This window comes from Triturus cristatus, chromosome 5_2, assembly GCF_964204655.1.
Source record: "Triturus cristatus chromosome 5_2, aTriCri1.1, whole genome shotgun sequence".
In the NCBI taxonomy this organism is placed as follows: domain Eukaryota; kingdom Metazoa; phylum Chordata; class Amphibia; order Caudata; family Salamandridae; genus Triturus; species Triturus cristatus.
Genome location: NC_140588.1, coordinates 799,417,118 through 799,436,372, shown reverse-complemented (window position 1 = coordinate 799,436,372; position 19,255 = coordinate 799,417,118). Strand labels below are relative to the sequence as shown.

The window sequence follows — 19,255 nt, the reverse complement described above, 5'->3', positions numbered from 1 at the left end:
ACCATGTGGTCATGTATCTACATCTTGATATATTTTCCTCCCACTGCAAAGAAGAAAACAAATAAACTAATCTCCCAAAACATCATCAAAAAACCACTTTATGACTCATCCTATTCCTCTTCCAAAATATCTCCTATCTCCACTCTCTGACTCATCCTAAACCTCTTTCCAAACTCTTCCCTCCTCTTTCCATCCTTTATCCTATTCATCCAACTAACATGATCCCTGACTCATCCTAAACCTCTTTTACTACTATGAACTCTGAAATACCCCCTTGCAAACTCTTCCCACCTTATCCATCCTCTGTCGTATTCATCCAACTAACAGACTCACATATCCACCACTTCAAATAACACATTATATTTCCATCTACTAATCCACCTTTGGGTTCCGGAGTCAGGTGCTACTTGCCGAAAAGCGCTTCAACACCTCTTCAGGGGTAATAAGCAATATATATAAACACAATTACAATGAGTTTAGATTAGTGAAAGCATGCGTGAAAATGGGCACAATTTGGACTGCTGCAGAAGAGGTTGTTTTTGCAATCAGCAGTTTTATGAAAGGTGCAACCCTTCATGGGGAGTGTAAATACCGGGCTCAGTGGGTGTGGGGGTGGAGTAGCAGCAAGTTCCTACTGCTTGGATTCCAGCTCAAGTAAAAGGAAAGCTGTTCCCCCACACTGAGTGGAGGAGGAAGGCCAAACAGTGGCTCTTATGTGAGCCAAAGTAACAAGTCTGAACAACTCCAAACTAGCCTCAATGAGCGTCAGCGCTCTTTTGGGGTAGACAATTGGTTGTACTTGTATTTTATCTGGAGTTCTGTTGCTTAGCGGGATGTTTCCATGCTCTCTCATTTTTGAAGAAGCAAAGCACCAGAAAAGGATTTGAAGTAGGATTGTCAGACGACTCCATGTCAACAAAGTGAAAACCTGGAGTAGTTGCACTACTAATGCGTTTGACCTGGGAAACTTGAGAGTTCTACCATAGTTTGAGAGCTAAGGGAAGCTGCCAAAGAAGATAATGAAATTAGCAATTATTTATGCAATGGCACTAGGTCTACCCACTGTCCTAATTCATTTGTATTACATTTTGCAGCCTGGCTGTACATATAGCTATGTTGTCTAAGGAGTACAGCACAGGTAGAACATGAAATCAGACATCATGTCCACAAATATAAAACAAAGGTCTTAAACCAAATCTTGCGGAAGCTTGAATTAGTCTCTATAATAATATTCTTTAGATGACTATTGGTATTTGAAAAAAACTTTTAGCATAGACAAAAGTTTCTAAATTGAGGCCTCACGTGTTATTGAGTTGAATGCTTGATACTGTTTTTGTAACACGTAATGCAACGTTCTTCCTTCTCTGATATATTGCGACCGTGGAGCACTTACCTTGCAAAGTATTTGTAATGGCAAAGAGGTAGAGAAACACAATCTTTACAGGTCCCCAGGCAAAGAAGGCGAATCCCCAGGTCAGTCCCAGTAAAAAGGTCAGGCTGGCCGTGCTCTTCAGGTCGCGGAGGATGGACATCACGCTCTTGTGCTGCTTGGACTTCATCGCATTGATCTGATGGAGGACCACGATGAACATGGACACGTTCATGAGGAATATGATGCCGAAGTAAGAGACAACGGAGATGTAGAACACCACAGGGTCCTCAATCCAGCAGCTAAGAAAAGCGAACAAACGTAAAGCAATCAGCAATCAGGTTAGAGGCATCAAAAGATGGTCTAAACTCCCACCTGATAGCAGGTCTTGTAGACAACTTAAAAATTACACAAAAAAACTTGAGTTTACTCTTTTTGACGCGCTGGAGCTACTAAATCTGTACTGACGTGTATATGTTAATCAACATAGTCAGAACGTATAGGTAAGATACAAAACTGTCAAATTAATTTTCTAGTGAAAATACATTGCAGTCTTGTCTAAGATTGTTTCCTTTTAATTTGGAGGGCAGGGAGCATTCCTACCTCCCCCTCTCGTTTTCACCGCAACCCTTGTTCCTATACGATTTGCTTAACCCCTTCCACCTCCACCATTCCCGTCCCTCGAGCCCATTTTATTTTTGTGAGGTTCTGCTTTTTTAATCTACTCTTCCCTCGTGCATCCATTCAATACCACTTCCAATCTCCCCACTTTCCTTTTCTCGTCCTGCTTTACTCTTCCACCCTCTGCACAGTCCTTCTGGCTCTGGTTTGCCAGCCTTCTCTGCTTCTTCTTCCAGTACAGATTACAGAAGTCTTACAAAACAGACTATTAGTACTCGTTGTTTTTTAAGCAATGGTCTCCTCCCAATAACTTAGTAAATTAAATTTGTATCACAATTCATGTAATTTTCTTAATTGTTAGGCAGTATTTAACTTGTTTTATATGTACCCGATATGGGATTAAATATTTGATCAGATGCATTTTTTATATTGAAAACCGTCAGAAAAAAGAGATAGTCTTGCAAAGTGGGCACCATTGGATCAAAGTTGCTGCTGACCTTTTGTGAATCAGTTACTAATTTCGCAATCCATGTAGATTGCAGAAAGAGTTTCACTATTAAGATTACAATGGTACGACTTGTAAATGTCATATGTAATTATCTTTACATTATTCTTTTCTCTGGAGCACAGTTATGAAAATGTTGTAACAATAATGCTGCGCCAAAGACAATGTAGGGGTTGTACTACACTATATTGAAAGCAATAAAGACCAATTAAAAGAAGCACTGCTGAAGCTCAAAGGGATAGCCTTGGGTATAGAGCCACTGGATTTGTCAATGCCATAGTTCCATATAACTTCTTCATTCCAAGATGGATGAAACATTTTGAAGCAAAGGGTCAGCCATCTTCAAAGGGTAGAGAATGAAGTACGCAATCTAAGATGGCCACAGGCATGCTCTGGCAGCCATCTTGGAAAGGTGTTTGCTACACTTACGTAAAAACATTCAAAGATGGCCACATGGGCATGTTCACCCACGCACACTCCTGAGCAGCCATCATTAAATGATTTTTGTTAGAATCAAGCTTGGTAATTCTAATTTCATCTTTCTGAGGTCACTAAAATGAGTTGGAGATCAATAAATATTGATTATTCATCTCCAAGATGCCACAAGTACTGAACATTTTTTGCTTTACAACTACGTGGTATGATAAAATGCTCACACAATGTGTGTGGTGTAGCTTTGCTATTATCATTTGATGGTTTATGAAATACCCCTAGAAAAACCCAATATCTCTGGCTTTTAATGTGTGCTAACAGCATTGTGTGTGTCAGTATGTGCATGCTTTAGGCAAATTAAAGCCTGGTCTATTAGCTTTGCTTGAGGAACTTCACATACCATAAATAAAGACAATATGGAAGCTATACAACAGTTGCAGGCAGGAATTTATTGTTAAAGAACTCAGTGGTACTGCAGTCACTCACAGGGAAGACACCCAATGGATGGAGTAGGCTGACCCAGACCTAAAAACCTAAAGATTATGGCACAACTTTAGTTTTCCATAGAGTGCTAGTTCTTTGTACTGAGCAAACGCAAGGAGATGATGGACGGAGCGCTGGAACTTTTCAGATACTCACCTGCAGTCACAGATCTGAGTTGAATCCATCCTCGCCCTTTAGCTCACTTCACCACCTCAGTTCAGACCCAGCTATATGCAAATCAGTCGGGACCCTGTGCCTCATGGGAACAGTCCAGCCCGAACTGCTAAGTCAGGTCTTTCCTGAACCGGAGACAAGCATCCTGGGACCGGTTTTGGGGTACTGCACAGAATGTCCAGGAGCCGTGGTTGGAGTCAAGAAAAAGAGCGTGCAATTCCCAAAGTGAAGGTGTGAATAAGGGAGGGAAAATTTAAGAGTGGGAAATGGAAGTGATAAAAGCACTAGTCTGACTCGCATTATGACATTGTGCTCCCCACCTCCTAATAGCTTATTGGATTTAACTACACATTCGCTCCTCCACCGCTCGGTCTCTCTCCCTTCTTCAAATTCTTAACCATCACATGACGTTCTAATGTTTGGTTCTGTCTCTGATTCACAGCTTTACAATCACAGACAAACACATTCTTGTTCCCAATCGTATAAGGCCATCTCTCTCTTAATTCACGCTGTTAAAACCAGTGCAGTGGCCACAGTGTTCCATGCGAGCCCCCGCTCTGCTACCAAAGAAAGAATACAAAGTCTGCTTAGTTTTGCTTCCAGCTCATGTCTATTTTTTCCACCACCCTTCACTTCCTGTATTGTTTGTTCACTCTTGCAAGTTTTTCTCCCCACCTGATTCCTCTCTGTCACTCTTTTCCTATCTTTCTCTCTCCCACCTCCTTTTTCCCTTTTCTGCATTTCCTCAGACCCCAAGGCACCTGCACCCACCTGCACAAATTAAGCACTGCTGGCTCGTCATTACTTATACTATTTCTGGCACATGCATCAAAAATGCCATTTGCGATTCCTTATTAGCGAAGAATAAGGATTCGCTAATAAGGAATTGCAAAGGCCTATGCCTGTAGGAATCGCTAAAAAAATTGCGATTCCAACAAATTCCTTAATTCCGACTCACAAATTGCGAGTCGCTATTAAGGAATGGCTTTCCATTCATTCCTATGGGCCTACAGGCCCATGGGAATAAGTGGGAATTGCATGCTCAATTTGCGAGTACCCATTAGGTACTCGCAAATTGCGCATGCAATTTCAAAGGTGCAAGGGTGTCAAAAGGACACCCTGTTGCACCCCTGAAATTGTAATGTGCACCCATGTTGCGCACACACATGCGCCAAGGGCATGTGTGTGTAACATGTAACTTTGAAAAATGCACTTTAGTGCATTTTTTTAAAGTTTTTGCAAATTACCGACCTGTTATATTTTTCGGTAATTTGCGACCCCTGATAGCGAAATCGCTATTTTAAATTGCTTCTAGCATTGCATTTAAGGAATCGCAAATTGCGATTCCTTAAATGCAATCGCAATTTGTGATTTTTGCATTTGGGATGATACATCCCAAATGCAAAAATACCGGTCGTAAAGGGGCAGATTCTGAGAATCTGCCCGTTTGCGACCGGTTTTTAGTTTGATGCATGGGGCCCTTTGTCTCGTATTTTCAGCAATGCTGCCCTTCTCCCACGACCTCCACTGCCCGTGTTTTTATTTTAATCAATAAATGAAAATGCATCAACAAATTTTAAAACATCAAAAACTATTTTTGTCAAATTACCAATAACATTTAAGGAGAAATTCAGCAGGTTGTTCACATTCTCTTTGAACTCACCATGTTGGCTTTTCCTCAGAGTCCTGCACCACTCCTAGTGCTGCAACTTCCTCCCCTCCTCTCCTAGTACGTCTACCGCTGGTAGGTATTATATTATTGTTGCTGGTCTTTAATATTATTATTACTTTAAATATTAATAGTTTTAGCATGCATATTTTAAGCGAAACGTAGAAATAGTTGAATATCCTCATTTTTGATATGATCATGTTTCTTCAAAGCCATCAGTCATCAGCTGAGCAATCAGATTCCTAAACTATGCCGCAAACGCATTGTTGATTTGAGTCACTTTTAACTAAGCTGCGCTCATCCAGCTGAGCTCGTGCCCGGATGACGCGTCCGTGCAGGGACTTTAACACCGAACTGATGCAGTTTGACCTGTAATCATGAATTGAACAGGGGGTTCCTGAAGGACTGCGACTGTCCATGAGCATTTTTATAGGCGACCATATCGCCTCCGGTCTGGAGGCCGCCTGCCTGTGTTCTGCTGTGGTTTCTGATGTTCCACAGCAAGTATTCTGAATCAACCCGAAGGCCTCAAACTGTCAGGACCCTGCTTTCATTACCGCCTCATCTGAGGACATGGTGACAGGATGCCTGGCCTTTGGTCCGTGTTATAATCTTTTTATTGCTTTTAAGCAACGGCAATCAGGCATTAAAAACATTTATCACACAAAATGCAGTAAAAATCACTCGTAAACAGCTGTCAAGGCTAACTGTGACGCAAGGGTACCAATATCTTTCTAATAAAGGACCATTATAAATTGCACATTGGCTGTGACAGGGCCGTCGGAAGGGAGGGGTTCAGAGGAGGCAGTGTTCCCCAGGTCCCGCACACTTTCAAGGCGGGCTGCAAAATCTATTTACAGATTTTAAAGCAATATAGAACAAAATTGGGTGAATATATATACGGTTAATTATGGCGTTCACTAATCACGAGCTTGTGTGACGGGCCCCAGTGTAAGTTGCGGTGCTCCAAGCGAAGGAGGAATCACCCTGCCTCCTTATATACAGATCTGGAGGGTTTTATATATGTATATACCAAGACCCTGAGCACACGCTAGATCATATAAAGTTCATGTAAACAATTTAATGCACACAGGTGCCTTCCGTTTTCTTTATTTCACCCCCCCCATCTGAACACAGACAGCGCAGAGCACGGATGCCGGAATAATGTCTGAACGGCATACTCGCTGAGAGGAATGACACACCTCTGATTTCATGATGAGGGGGGTTGGACCCAGTACATGAAGGCATGATTTAGAAGAGTAGAGCATATACAGCTATACACGACACGGATTGACTCCAATGTTGAAACACTGATGGTGAACACCGGGACGGAATTAAAACCGCTTACGAGGTGAATTTAGGCTTTCTAAGGAAGAGGAAGACAGCCCTGAAGAAGTTCTAGGAAACTCCCTGTACAACGAAACACATGTTGGCTGGGCAAAAGCAGTTAAGAAAATAAAGAACACGGAAGAAACCTTTGTGCATTAAATTGTTTACATGAAATTAATATGATCTAGCGTGTGCTCAAGGTTTTAAAGCAATCCAAGCCTTCATCCTCTCGAGGCAGTCTTTTAGTGGCTTGAGTTCCTTGTCAGTTGATAACTCGGATAGACCTTCCTATTAACAGCACACCGATGGGTCCTAATGCTCCTGTTGGCCAGGTTACATAGAGTCCTTAAAGGCAGGTGACGAGGGAGAGATTGGACCCTTAACTCATGCAGCAGGGCACAGGGATATGCTGTGATCTGATTGTGTTCATATGAATTGGAAATGATTTGTTGGCCAGGGAGGCGATCAACCTCTGTAGAATGTAGTGATCAAAGCCTGTTTGTTTTGAGAGGATATTTGTATGTTTGTTGGAAAGTCCCTTTTTTAGGTCTCGCTGAGCCAGCCCATGTGGTGCCCCGAGACATTTAGTATCGGGGTTTTTCAAACTGCTGCCTGGTGGCCTAGCGCTTGCATTCACGCGTGCGTGCGCGCGCAGTCGCCATCTATTTTCCTTTCACTTTTCCGCTGCCGTGTCACTTTCACGGCCGCGTGGCTATTGCTTGTTATGCTTGTTTAACTTTGCGTGCGAAATGCGCGCGCGGCCAATGCTTGTTTAAAGAGCGCGTTGGCTTTGCAGGCCCAGGTACTTTTGTAAAAGAGGACCCCCCCAAGCAACCAGTCACTGACTTTGTCCTTCATTGTGCTATGGGGCTCGGCTTCTCTGAGCACAGCAGTGTACTATCCAGGTTGTGTCTTTATATAGTGCCTGCACCCAACTATTTTATGGTCATTAGGAAAGAGCCAATGCAGACAAAAAGGCAAAAAACGAGGTCTAGCCACAGCTAGAGTTTTCGTTAACGTTTTTGGATACACACTCTTCAAATATATTCCTATTAGGGATGCCAATTAAATTGTATTTAAAAAAAAGGCTAAGTGCTTCCATGTAAAACATTTTGGGTGAGTGCTTTTGACTTTTTCTGTACTTAAAACGCCTAACTGGAGCATTGTTCCCCCAATCAACAGACGTGCTCTTTGATTCTAAGTTTGACGGTAGTTCAGACACAAGTAATGTCACCTTGAACCTGTTCTGCAGCTGTGGTCCTCAAATTCACATCGCAGGTGTGTGGTTAGAAGACCCAACCAAAAGTACAGATCACCGAAATGGTCTTATGTGGCACTGTCTGAAGGAGGAGAAGAAGAAGAAACAGTGAATCGAGACAATCCGCAGGGGATCTTGAGAAAAGTGGTTGAGGAAAAGGAAAAATCTGTTGGAATCTTAAAAGTTATCCTGACTGACATTGGAGAAGAGTCGGATGCACAGGATGTTGTTGATGATCTGATACAATTTGATGTTGCTGAAGAAGAAGGAGTGAAAAGTGATGAATATCCAAATTGAGTGAACTGAAGAAATCACTTGGAGGAAAAGTGAAAAGGAGAAAGTCTGAAATTCAGCTGTCTGAAGTAATCCAGAAATAAAGAGTAATACAGTAGTGGAGTAGTAGAGGCTAAGTCAAAAGACACGGTCAAAGTAGTAAAATGGCTAACATAGAGAATAATCAAAGTAGATGTGCCTTCTTGAAAAGATGGTGTAGAATGTGCTGTTGCTGTACTGGATTATTAATGCTACTATGGGGTGTTTTAGCTTTATTAGTTACATTTAGAATTACAATAGGTACATTTGAAATACATACTGAGAATGAGACTAATGTAGAGAAAAGTTCACAAAAAGTAGTTCCAACTAGAATTAGTAATACTTACATGCATAAAGATAGGTCAATTAATGATTTTTCTAGCAATGTTTTTTCGAAGTTGTTGTATGAATATGTGAAGACAATGGAAGTGAGGGATTGCTACGTTTGTATGCAATTACCTGCATCCGTTTCAGAGGGTGTTACTTATCACCATTTACCAGCTACGTATGGAATTTCTTGTAGTGTGTTAAGTAGTGTTTTTTATTTGCTAGGGAAAATAGATTATAAGATGTCTAACAAAGATAGTATTTTTGGGCAATTGCCTATGAATGAAAAGCTGAATCCAGCTAAAGAAGCTAACATTTTTGGTGAGATTTTTATTGAAAAAGAAGAATTAACATTAGATTACATTTTTAAGAATAATTTAACTTGCAGTTTGAAAGAAGAGGAGAAAGCTTTCCTAAACATGGTGGAGGAAAGGAGATTGAGCATGCATGAAAAGACAGGGAAATACAAAGTGAGTGAGACAATTTGGGACATTGAGATGGGAAAAGAATTGAGAAATGGAGCTAGTCCAACTTTAGCTTTAGATGCACCACAGAAGGGTAAGCTGTGCATTACAAGAAGGAAATCCCAATATGATACATACTTTGTTGGGACTAGTGAGTGTCATGATACAAACTTCATTGCGACAGGATGGGGTTTTAGAGGAGGAGAGGATCCAGTTTTCCCAGGAGTGTATTATGTTTGTGGGAACAAGGCTTATTACAAGTTGCCTGACCATTGGTATGGCACGTGTTATGTGGGCCTGGTCTTTCCAAATTTTTTTCATATAGATAGAATAGAAGATGTAGAACATATTAATTTACTAACACGTTTTAAGAGAGAAACTTGGTCAGAAATAGTGGGTGACATTTTTGGAGCTTTAATTCCAGCATTTCCTGGTAGCAGAATTTGATGGTTATTGATGATTGTCTTGATCTGATTAGATTGCTTGTACATTGGCTTTGATTTATTGATTATTGATTAATGTTGGTATATGTACTAATACTATATGTTGGAGTCGTCATGTTGAGTTTTATTTAGTGCTTCTGGAATTTGGGAGCTGGTAGCAGTTCCGTAGTAGGGCAGAGGGAAGTATATGCTGCTCTCGGGAAAGACGGGATTGTTGGTCCTGTACGTATGCAGGAAAAACGTGTGACAATTGAAGTTGCGCGTCACATTGTCTGTGTTCGGAATAAGTGACATCGTTGTGTGTTACTATTAGAAATATTTCTGGTATAAAAAGGAGTGTGTATGGTAGCGAAGGTTATCTGTGAAACTCTGGTCTTAAGTCCCAGGGATCAGTAAGGTTACCGTTAAAGCTTATCGCGGGAGGAGTAATAGGTATACTTTGAGCTTGTTTGAAGGACTGGGCAGAGGTAAACACTGCTTGGTTAACGTATGTTATAATTCTGTAGTGGAGCAGATTGTTCGCTGTTCTTGGGAAAAGCAGGATTCTGTGTGTATGTACTACATTTTCTTGTATGAATGTGCGTGAATGCTCATACATTTAGTTGATTGTAATACTCTTTGGAGCAGTCCTAGAGGAAACAGTTAATGAATGCAAGTTAGAAGGGCAAAGTAGAGGGATGTGCTACTGTGTCAACGGGATTCTTGTGAAATAGATTTTCTTTACTATTCTTTGGTTAGCGAAGCAGATAATGGAGATGTTTATATGTTGTAACTAATAGATTTTGTAGAATTTGACACGAAGTCTATTGAGAAGTTTAGTAAAGGAGGGGTAAACGACTGACAGGAGACAGGAGCAGGAGAGACTGCAGCGACTGCTGACGTCAAACAGACCGCGCTCTGATTGGATATTAGATCAGAACAGTGCTCGCGCTGAGATTGGTGCGTTGGTGTGAGCCGCGCAAGGATTGGAAAGAGTCACCTTGTATTCTTGTGACGTAGACGCTCCAGGATTGGTGCGTTAGTGTGAGTCGCGCTGTTATTGGATAAAACATCGTACTATTCAGTTGTATTACGGAAAGGATTAGAAAGTTTGGTAAAAACTAAAATGTATTACCAAGAAGAGAAAAAGAAAAAATCTTTGTTCAGAAAGATTAAAAATTGGTTCGATAAGGAGGATGATGTTAAAACGAGAGAAGGTGAATTGTTACCTCCATCGAAAACGCCTGCATCCTTCATGGCTGCGAGATATGGGTATCATACCTGTATATGGTTGGAGAATTGGGTTAGGTATACTAAGGAAGATGGTGTTCTAGCATTTCCAGAACATGGTTCATTTAATCTGGCCGTGTTGAAAAATTTGCGGGAAAAGATGTTGTGTCTTGACCCAAGACCAAGGCCGACACAGTTTGAGGCTTTAGTGGAATGGGAAGAGGAAGTACATGAGCGGGAAAAACAGAGGTCTGGGGGAAATTATAGGTACATGTTTGGGAGGAGACATGATCGTGAAACTCATCATGATCGAATGAAGAGATGGCGAGATGCTAGTATGTCAGAGGGATTATACCCTATGAGAACAATTGAAGAGAAGGGTACAGAAAGGGTTCCTGAGGCAGAAGTGAGAAGATATGGAGTTAATGAGTATGAGGATGAAGTCTTGAATGACATGATTTACAAAAGACCACCTCCATATAGACCAGAACCAGAAGAGAGCACACCAGTTGTTTCTCCGATAAGAGATACATTGCGTATCATTGAGACAGAAAATGTGACACCTGAGTTAAGAAGTGGTAATCCTTTCAGGGAAAGAGAGAGTAGAAGCAGTGGCGAGAATACGAGAGAATTAGCCAGAACTACATCGGAGTTGACTGAAAAGATTAGAGAGCTGACAAAGAATCTAGAAGCTGTTACGGTGCCTGTAACCATAGGTCCGGTTATGCCTGTTTTTGATAAGCAGAGGACGGGTGAAAATAATTTGGTGATTCCATATGTTGGGAATAGATTGACAAGTTTGGCTGGTCCTTCAGGAGATTCAGGAAAAAGGACAGAAAATGAGGATTTGAGACAATCCAGACATGAGACATGTAGTGAAGGATTAGAGATACAGTCTAATTCAAGATTGGATGCTGGTGAAGCTAGTTGTTCAGGGATGCCGATTTTAGAACCGCAGAAGAAAGTGGTTCCAGTGAGAAAATCTACTGAAATAACAGCTGAAGATTTGAATGAATGGATGAAAGTTCTTCAAAAGAGGGATAAAGACTCACAGGCAATTGATGTGGCTAGGTTACGTGTAGAATTAGAAGAGCTTGTTGCAGGGACAGTTCCTACGGAAATTCTGAAAAATCATCATGATGGTGAATTGTTATTTATGTGTAAAAATATCACCTGGAGAGCTAAAAATACACATGACAGATTAAGAGCAATAGCGAATGAGCACGGAGTTGACATTGATAAAGTGAAAGCTTTGCAGAAGTCTTACAGGATGGATTTCACAGACAAAGATATTGAGAATCTGAATGGTGCTGGTAGAACAGGACAGATTAAAGAGATGATCGCTTTATTGCCAAAATGGGGTGATGTTGAGAAGTGGAAGGATAGGTGGTACAAGAAAAGGGAAGAATCAGGAGACAGGACTTATTCAGCATTTCCTGTGAGAGAAAAAGAGAAAACAGTGGATGCTTATCCTATGAGAGAAATACCTGGAGGAGGCAGGATATTTTATCATTTACGAATGATTTCCCTCGACTGAGAGAAAAGCCCGTCGAGTGGTATAGGCAGGTAGACAGGTTTGTGAAATTGTCAAAAGTGCTGTGGATTGACCTGAATAGTCTGTTTGATATAATTGTTCCAGCAGACTTGTGGGCTGAGTGTAAAATAGTTGTAAGTTGGCCTACTGAGGAATATCCAAGAGATCAGAGAACAGGAGCACCAGATCCAGAGGTAATGAGAAAGTATGAGCAGGTGATCGTATACCTGAAAAATAAAGTACCTCCGAAAGAGACAGACTGGGTTAAAATAGATCGAACACATCAGGAAGCAAAAGAATCGGTTCATGCTTTTTATGAGAGGCTGATACTGGCTTTTAAACAATTCAGTGGGGATGAACACCTGGGTGACAAGGATTTGAGTCATTTTGTATACAGATTTGTATATGGCCTGAGACCTGAGATTAGTGAGAGAATTCGTGAGCATACAGTGGACTGGCAGAGTAAGAAAATAGATGAGATTTTGAGACATGCAAAATACTTCAGTGATGAAATTGAAGCAAAACAGAGAAAGCTGAAAGAGAAAGCAATGTGGGCACAAGTGAAAGTTGCGGAAAGACAGGAAGCACAGTTGGTGGAACAGGCGAATAATGCAGGAAATAATCCAGGGAATAGGCCCAGAGATGCAGGGAAAGGAAAGGGGAATCTTGAGGAAGCCAAAAAAAAGTTCCCGTGTCACAACTGTGGCCAACTGGGACATTGGAGATCTGAATGTACCAATCCACCATTAGCGAATAATGAGAGTAAATCCTTAAATCAACAGGTGCAGAACGAAGGGAATAATCGACAGCAGCAACAACCTTCTGTTGTGAAACAGCAGAGTCAAGAGCCAAAACCGCCCTTGCCGCAGAATAGAGGATCACAAAAGTATAATCAGGATTCGGGATTCTACAATGATGAGCAGGTAAACAAACAAAGGCGTTCTAACCAGGTACAGCAGTACTTGTTAAAGAATGAAGGGAGTGAGTCTGAAGGTGATTATTGACGGTGCCGAAGAGAGTAGGAAGAGTGCATACTTGGTGCAACTCTAGAAATAGACCAGGCAGGACCATTTGTGGATGGAAAAATAAATGAAGAAGGTGTTACTTTTTTAGTAGACACAGGTGCGACAAGATCAACTGTCAGGTCAACAGATATTAGAAATCTTCCTCTCTCGGATGAAGCAATCCAAGTAGTTGGTGTAGCCAATACACAAATCAAGACACGTCTTACTGAACCAGTAAGAGTACAAATAGGGAAATTTTCAGACATGCACAGATTTATTGTCTGTGACACTAGTCCAGTGAACTTGTTAGGCAGGGATCTGCTTTGTAAAATGAACTGTACAATTTTTTGTACACCGGATGGAATAGCTTTTGAAACACCAGATGAGGATGTTTTGTACCGAGTGACTCTAGAAAATAGAGAGAGTGAGTTAATTGGTGCATATGCTGTGTTTGATCCGGAGGATTTGCCTCAAGAGCTGAGAGACACAGTGAAAAGGACAGTTTGGGATTTTACTGGAGAGGATGTGGGATTGATGAATAATGTAGATCCTGTGAAAATTGCAGTAAAAGAAGGAATTACTTATCCTAACATTCCTCAGTACAAAATGACACCAGAAATAATTGAGGGAATAACTCCTATTATTGAGAAAATGATTCAGCAAGGAGTTTTAAGAGAACTATTGAGTAGCCCGTGTAACTCACCGATAATGGGGCTAAAGAAACCTAATGGGAAGTTCAGGATTGTACAGGATTTGAGAAAAGTTAATCAAATTGTAGTGGCATGTTGTCCTATTGTGCCAAATCCGTCAGTGATTTTGTATCAGATTCCACATGATGCTGAGTGGTACACAGTGATTGATTTGTGTCATGCTTTCTTTTCAATTCCATTGCATCATGACAGCTAGCCGATTTTTGCATTTAGGTTTGGCCAGCGTATTTTAGCATGGTGTCGTATCCCACAGGGGTATACGGAGAGTCCTTCGATATTCAATCAGTTATTGAAAAAATCATTGGAGAGCTTGATTATGCCTGAAAATTCAGTACTAGTGCAATATATTGACGATTTGTTAGTGGCATCAAAGACAAGTGAAGCTTGTGAAGTAGATACCATAGCTTTACTGAATCATCTGGCAGATGGAGGGTTAAAGGTATCTCCAGCCAAATTGCAATTTTGCAAGAAAGAGGTGCATTATCTTGGACACAATATTGAAAAAGGTCTGAGAAAAGTGACTGATGACAGGATTAGAATTATCAGAGAAATGAAAGCCCCAAAGACCCAGAGGGAAGTGAGAATGTTCCTGGGAATGGTGGGTTATTGCCGTCAGTGGATAATTAATTTCTCGCTGATAGCAAAGCCACTGATTAAGCTGACAAAAAGTGAGATGACAGATCCATTGGAACTAGATGGAGAACAAATGGCAGCATTTGAGGAGCTGAAGAGCAGAATGTGTGAAGCCCCTGCTTTGGGTATGCCAGACTATAAGAAAGAGTTTGAATTGTACTGCAGTGAGAGAAATGGATGTGCACTTTCAGTGTTAATTCAGAAACATGGATTACTGAGAAGGCCTATTGCATACTTCTCATCGACACTTGACCCTGTAGCTGTGGGTTTACCAGGTTGTCTGAAATCTGTGGCTGCAACATGCAGAAGTCTGGAACAAAGTGAGGGAATTATAATGGGATATCCTGTAAGGGTATTCGTACCTCATAATGTGGCAATTCTTTTGACAAGAAGCAGAACTCAGTACATATCACATAGTCGGCTGACTAAATATGAGAAAGTTATTCTGGGAGCATAAAATGTGACTCTGGAGAGATGTGTGAATGTGAATCCAGCGACATTGTTGCTGGATATTGAAAATGTGGGTGTGAAGACAGAAGATGATCACAATTGTTTGGATGTGTTGGATTACTGTACAAAACCGAGACCAGACATAAGGGATTTTCCCTTACTTGAGAGTGATCATGTGCTGTTTGTAGATGGATCATGCCTGAGGAATGATGAGGGTGTGCTGAGTGCAGCATATGCAGTGTGCAAGGTTTCAGAAGTTATGGAAGCATCATCATTGAAAGGAGTGAAATCTGCACAAGTTGCAGAATTGGTGGCGTTGACGAAAGCTTGTGAGATTTGGAAAGATCTGAGAGTGACTGTGATGACTGATAGTCAGTATGGATTTGGAGTTGTGCATGATTTTGGCCAACTTTGGCTACAGAGAGGTTTCTTGACGTCGAGTGGGACTCCAATAAAGAATGCTGAAGTGATTGGGAAATTGCTTGAGGCGATACAGCTGCCTAAAGAATTAGCAGTTGTGAAATGTGCTGCTCATGGACAAGGAGATGATTTTGTGACTGTTGGCAACAGATTTGCTAACGACATTGCACAATATTGTGCTAAGAACAATCACTCGATTAATAGGGAACGAGAAGGGGAAATGTCTTTTTGTTCTGTGATGTTTACTAATGTCCTAGAAACGTGGGATGAAGTGAAACAGTTGCAGGATGAGGTAGGAAAGGAAGAAAAGAAAGACTGGATCAAGGCAGGTTGTGCCCCAAGAGAAACAGACCATGTTTGGGTCTATAGAGATGGCAGACCAGTCATGCCTAACTCTATGCTGTCGACAATGGCAAGGATGTATCATGGCCAGGGACATTTGGGAAGGGATGCGATGATCAGGTCTTTTAAACAGACTTGGTACAATGCAAAGTTCAGGACAATTGCAGAGAGCATCTGTCAAAGATGTTTGATTTGCCAGCAATTTAACACTGGGAAAAAGACAGTGGTGAGTCTGGGAACGATAGGTAGAGAAGGTGGTCCTTTCACGAGAATGCAGGTAGATTTCATTGAAATGCCCCAAGTGAACAGACTGAGGTATGTTCTAGTGGTAGTCTGTTTGTTCTCAAGATGGGTGGAGGCCTATCCGACTAGGAGAAATGATGGAATAACAGTGGCAAAGTTACTGTTAAGAGAGTTGATTCCTAGGTACGGGTTTCCAGTAACAATTGAGTCTGATAGAGGTGGACACTTCTATAATGAGCTCATGAGTTTGATTTGTGAAGCATTGGGCATACAGCAAAAGCTACATTGTGCATACAGGCCAGAGGAGGAGTGTGGCTCAATGGTTAGAGTGGCAGACCCTGAAGCAGAGTTCTGGCCAGGGACCAGGGTTCGATTCCCGCCTCGGCGGGGCTCAGGCTCAATTTCCTCGGACCTGTCTATTCTCGCCTCGGTGCCTAATCTAATCACGGGCCCCACGCTGCAACTCTGGGCAATAGCTTGCTTAGCCTCCACACCGGCCCCAACAGCGCTAAGGATGCCTGGCTTCACCCTGGGGGTGCCCAGGAGTGGACACTTCACAGGGAAAGCCAGGAGGGGTTCCACAGCGGTATGAGTATCAGCGCCAGGAAACCGCAAAGGCGACACTGCAAGGTGGCCGTCTGGTGACAGTGCGCTCTATAAGTACCTTGACATTTACATTTGACATTTACATTTGTTGTTGAGCAGATAAATGGCACAATCAAGAACAGGATTGGTAAGATGTGTTTAGCCACTGGAATGAAATGGCCTGATGTCTTGCCTCTAGTGCTAATGACTATTAGATCTACTCCAGATAGAACTACTGGGTTGAGTCCGCACGAAATTTTGATGGGACGTGCAATGCGTCATGCATTTGTACCTGTCAATAAGTTGATGACAATAACTGATGACATGATTTTGGATTACTGTAAAGGCCTGGCTGACGCAGTTCATTCTGTGTTTCACCAGGTTGGAGAAGAAGCTACCACACTTGAGAAGAAGCAAGCTCATGATCTGAGTCCAGGGGACTGGGTGAGGATTAAAGTACACAGAAGAAGAAATTGCTTGGTTCCAAGGTGGGGAAGGCCAAGACAAGTTATTTTGACTACGACAACTGCAGTGAAGTGTGCTGGTGTGAAAAACTGGGTACATGCGAGTCATACTCTGAGAGTTCCAAACCCAAAGGATGGGACTGGTAAGGAGTATTTTGAAGAATCAGATTCCAGTGATGATGAAGACCCAGAACCAGTGAGAAAAAATCAAAGTTCAGGAAAAGAAGCAGAAAAGACTTCAAGAGAACCATTGAGAGTCTCGGAAGGGAGATCAGATTCTGTAAGAGAGCCTGAAGTTCCAAAAAGCAGTGGAGGAAAAAGAAGAGAAAAGAGCAATTCCACAGAAATTACTCCTGAATCAGAAGAGGAGGAGATTGAAGAACCACTTGAGATTATACCTGAAGAAGTAGGGTCAGAAGAAGATAGAGAGGGACAGATTGCGGAAGACCCCCGAGGAGGTGTAGGGAACATTCCTGATAAGCTAGGTGAAGGGACAAGTAGACAGCAAGAAGATTGCGTGTCGGAGACTCGAGGAGGGAAAGAAGTAGGGAAGTCTCAAACAGTGGTGAAAAAGACTGTGGAGCGAAAGAAAACTGCTGAAGAACAAGAGGCATTTGAAACAGAATCGGATGAAAGTGAGAATGAAAAATCAGAAGGTCGAGTTCTGAGAAAGAGAACTTGGATTGGAGAAAGAAATAATACAGAAACAAGACCGAAAAAGGTTGTAAGAGGAGATTTTTGGCCTAACAACAGAGTAAAGAGGCTGAGATACAGACTGATAAGAGCAAATACATCGAAAGCTGAACAAGTGAATGAGGTGTCGAGTCAAAACGAAGTAAAAAGAAAGGAGCAAAAGGAGTCAAGAGAACCCGAGGAGATAAAGACCCAATCTACACCAGTTGCACTGAATTTATTTTCACACTTATTTTCTACACAGTTATTCAGGATGTAATCTGTGACCTTTCTGGGAGGAATAGTTAGCTTGATAGGAGTTTTCCCATTCAGATAATTTAGGTCTAGCCCAAGTCTCGTTAGCAAACAAGGATGAACGCCGCTTTAACCACTGGCAGCTGCCCAGGGCCTCTCTCCATCGCCAACATTTTCCCGCTTTAATGACAGCGAGACTCTCCATCCATAGCTGCTATTACTGTTGTGTAAATATGGGTACTCGGTTTAGCCACCGCGGAACCCTGGAAGGCCGACTCAGCCTTGAGGGGGATGTGAACTTGAGACTCGCAGATCACCACATGTCTCAGCGGTAAGCGTTTAACTCACAAAACTAGTATTTGCGGTGTAGTACGGGTCGCGCGCACCCCTTGTGGCGGTGCCCTGAAATCCTGAAGCAGCAGGGTGGCACCAGCCGGGTGTGCTCTTAACCCTTTCTGTATCCTTGGGTCTCAGCAGGAGGGGCCAGCTGTCCTGTACCTGTGCCCATCCTCAGGCTGGCGCTTAAGACTTACCCTTCAGGGCGCTTTGTGCCCCTTTGATATGTGCACGGCCCATGTTATCCAGCAACAGGGACACCATGGTATTCATCTTGCAGGAAACGCATGCTGTCTTTCTTGCCAGTCAAAATCTGCTGATTTATTTCATTAATGATAATGTGCAGTTTTTATGTAACTTTTCATACCACACTCTAGCTGCCTCTGAGCTCTGTAGAGATTATTAGTATTACACATTATTGTTTTTGAAAGGCTGGGAATTAGATTCGAACTTGTGATCTGCAGAGCACACGGATGTCAGTAGGAAGCTGGTAGTTGTGCAATATACAGGGTGCCCGCCTTGTGCCACCATGCATGCTCTTTGGCATAGAGCACATTCCCTGCTTTTAGGACACAGCCCCTGGCATGCACCACCTCGCCAGCACTAGCTTCCCCGGGCTCTGCACTCCCTGTGAGATTGGTTCCATGTGTAAGAGCAGGGTCGAGGCACAAGAGGCCTGAATAATGCAAAGCCTCGTGCACAAGGATGGGCTTGTGATCTCTCCTGAATCTCATTCATTCCTCCTCATTTCACCGCCCTGAGATCCCACTACTTTGCAGACAAAGAGGCAATCACTACACACCACATACACTCATTAACACACCCCTGGCACCCTTCATTTTTGCGTAATTCCTACCTCTGGGTCATGAGACCGTACGCCATTTCCTGGACTCGTACACACATGTGCTTCCTCCACCCTCTCTCTCTTCCTCCACCCTCTCTCTCTTCCTCCACCCTCTCTCTCTCTCTACCTCTCTCTCTCTACCTCTCTCTCTCTCCCTCTCTCTCTCTC

At 42.3% G+C, this 19,255-nt stretch overlaps 1 protein-coding gene across 1 annotated transcript in view; it reads right to left on the bottom strand.

The window, feature by feature from the left end:
- ADGRG4 (adhesion G protein-coupled receptor G4) overlaps nt 1–19,255 on the bottom strand; it is a 1,724,535-nt gene that overhangs the window by 142,142 nt on the left and 1,563,138 nt on the right. The window contains exon 25 of the mRNA XM_085607949.1: nt 1,394–1,671. Within this exon, the coding sequence (XP_085464075.1) occupies nt 1,394–1,671 (278 nt within the window). The remainder of the gene's footprint in view (nt 1–1,393; nt 1,672–19,255) is intronic.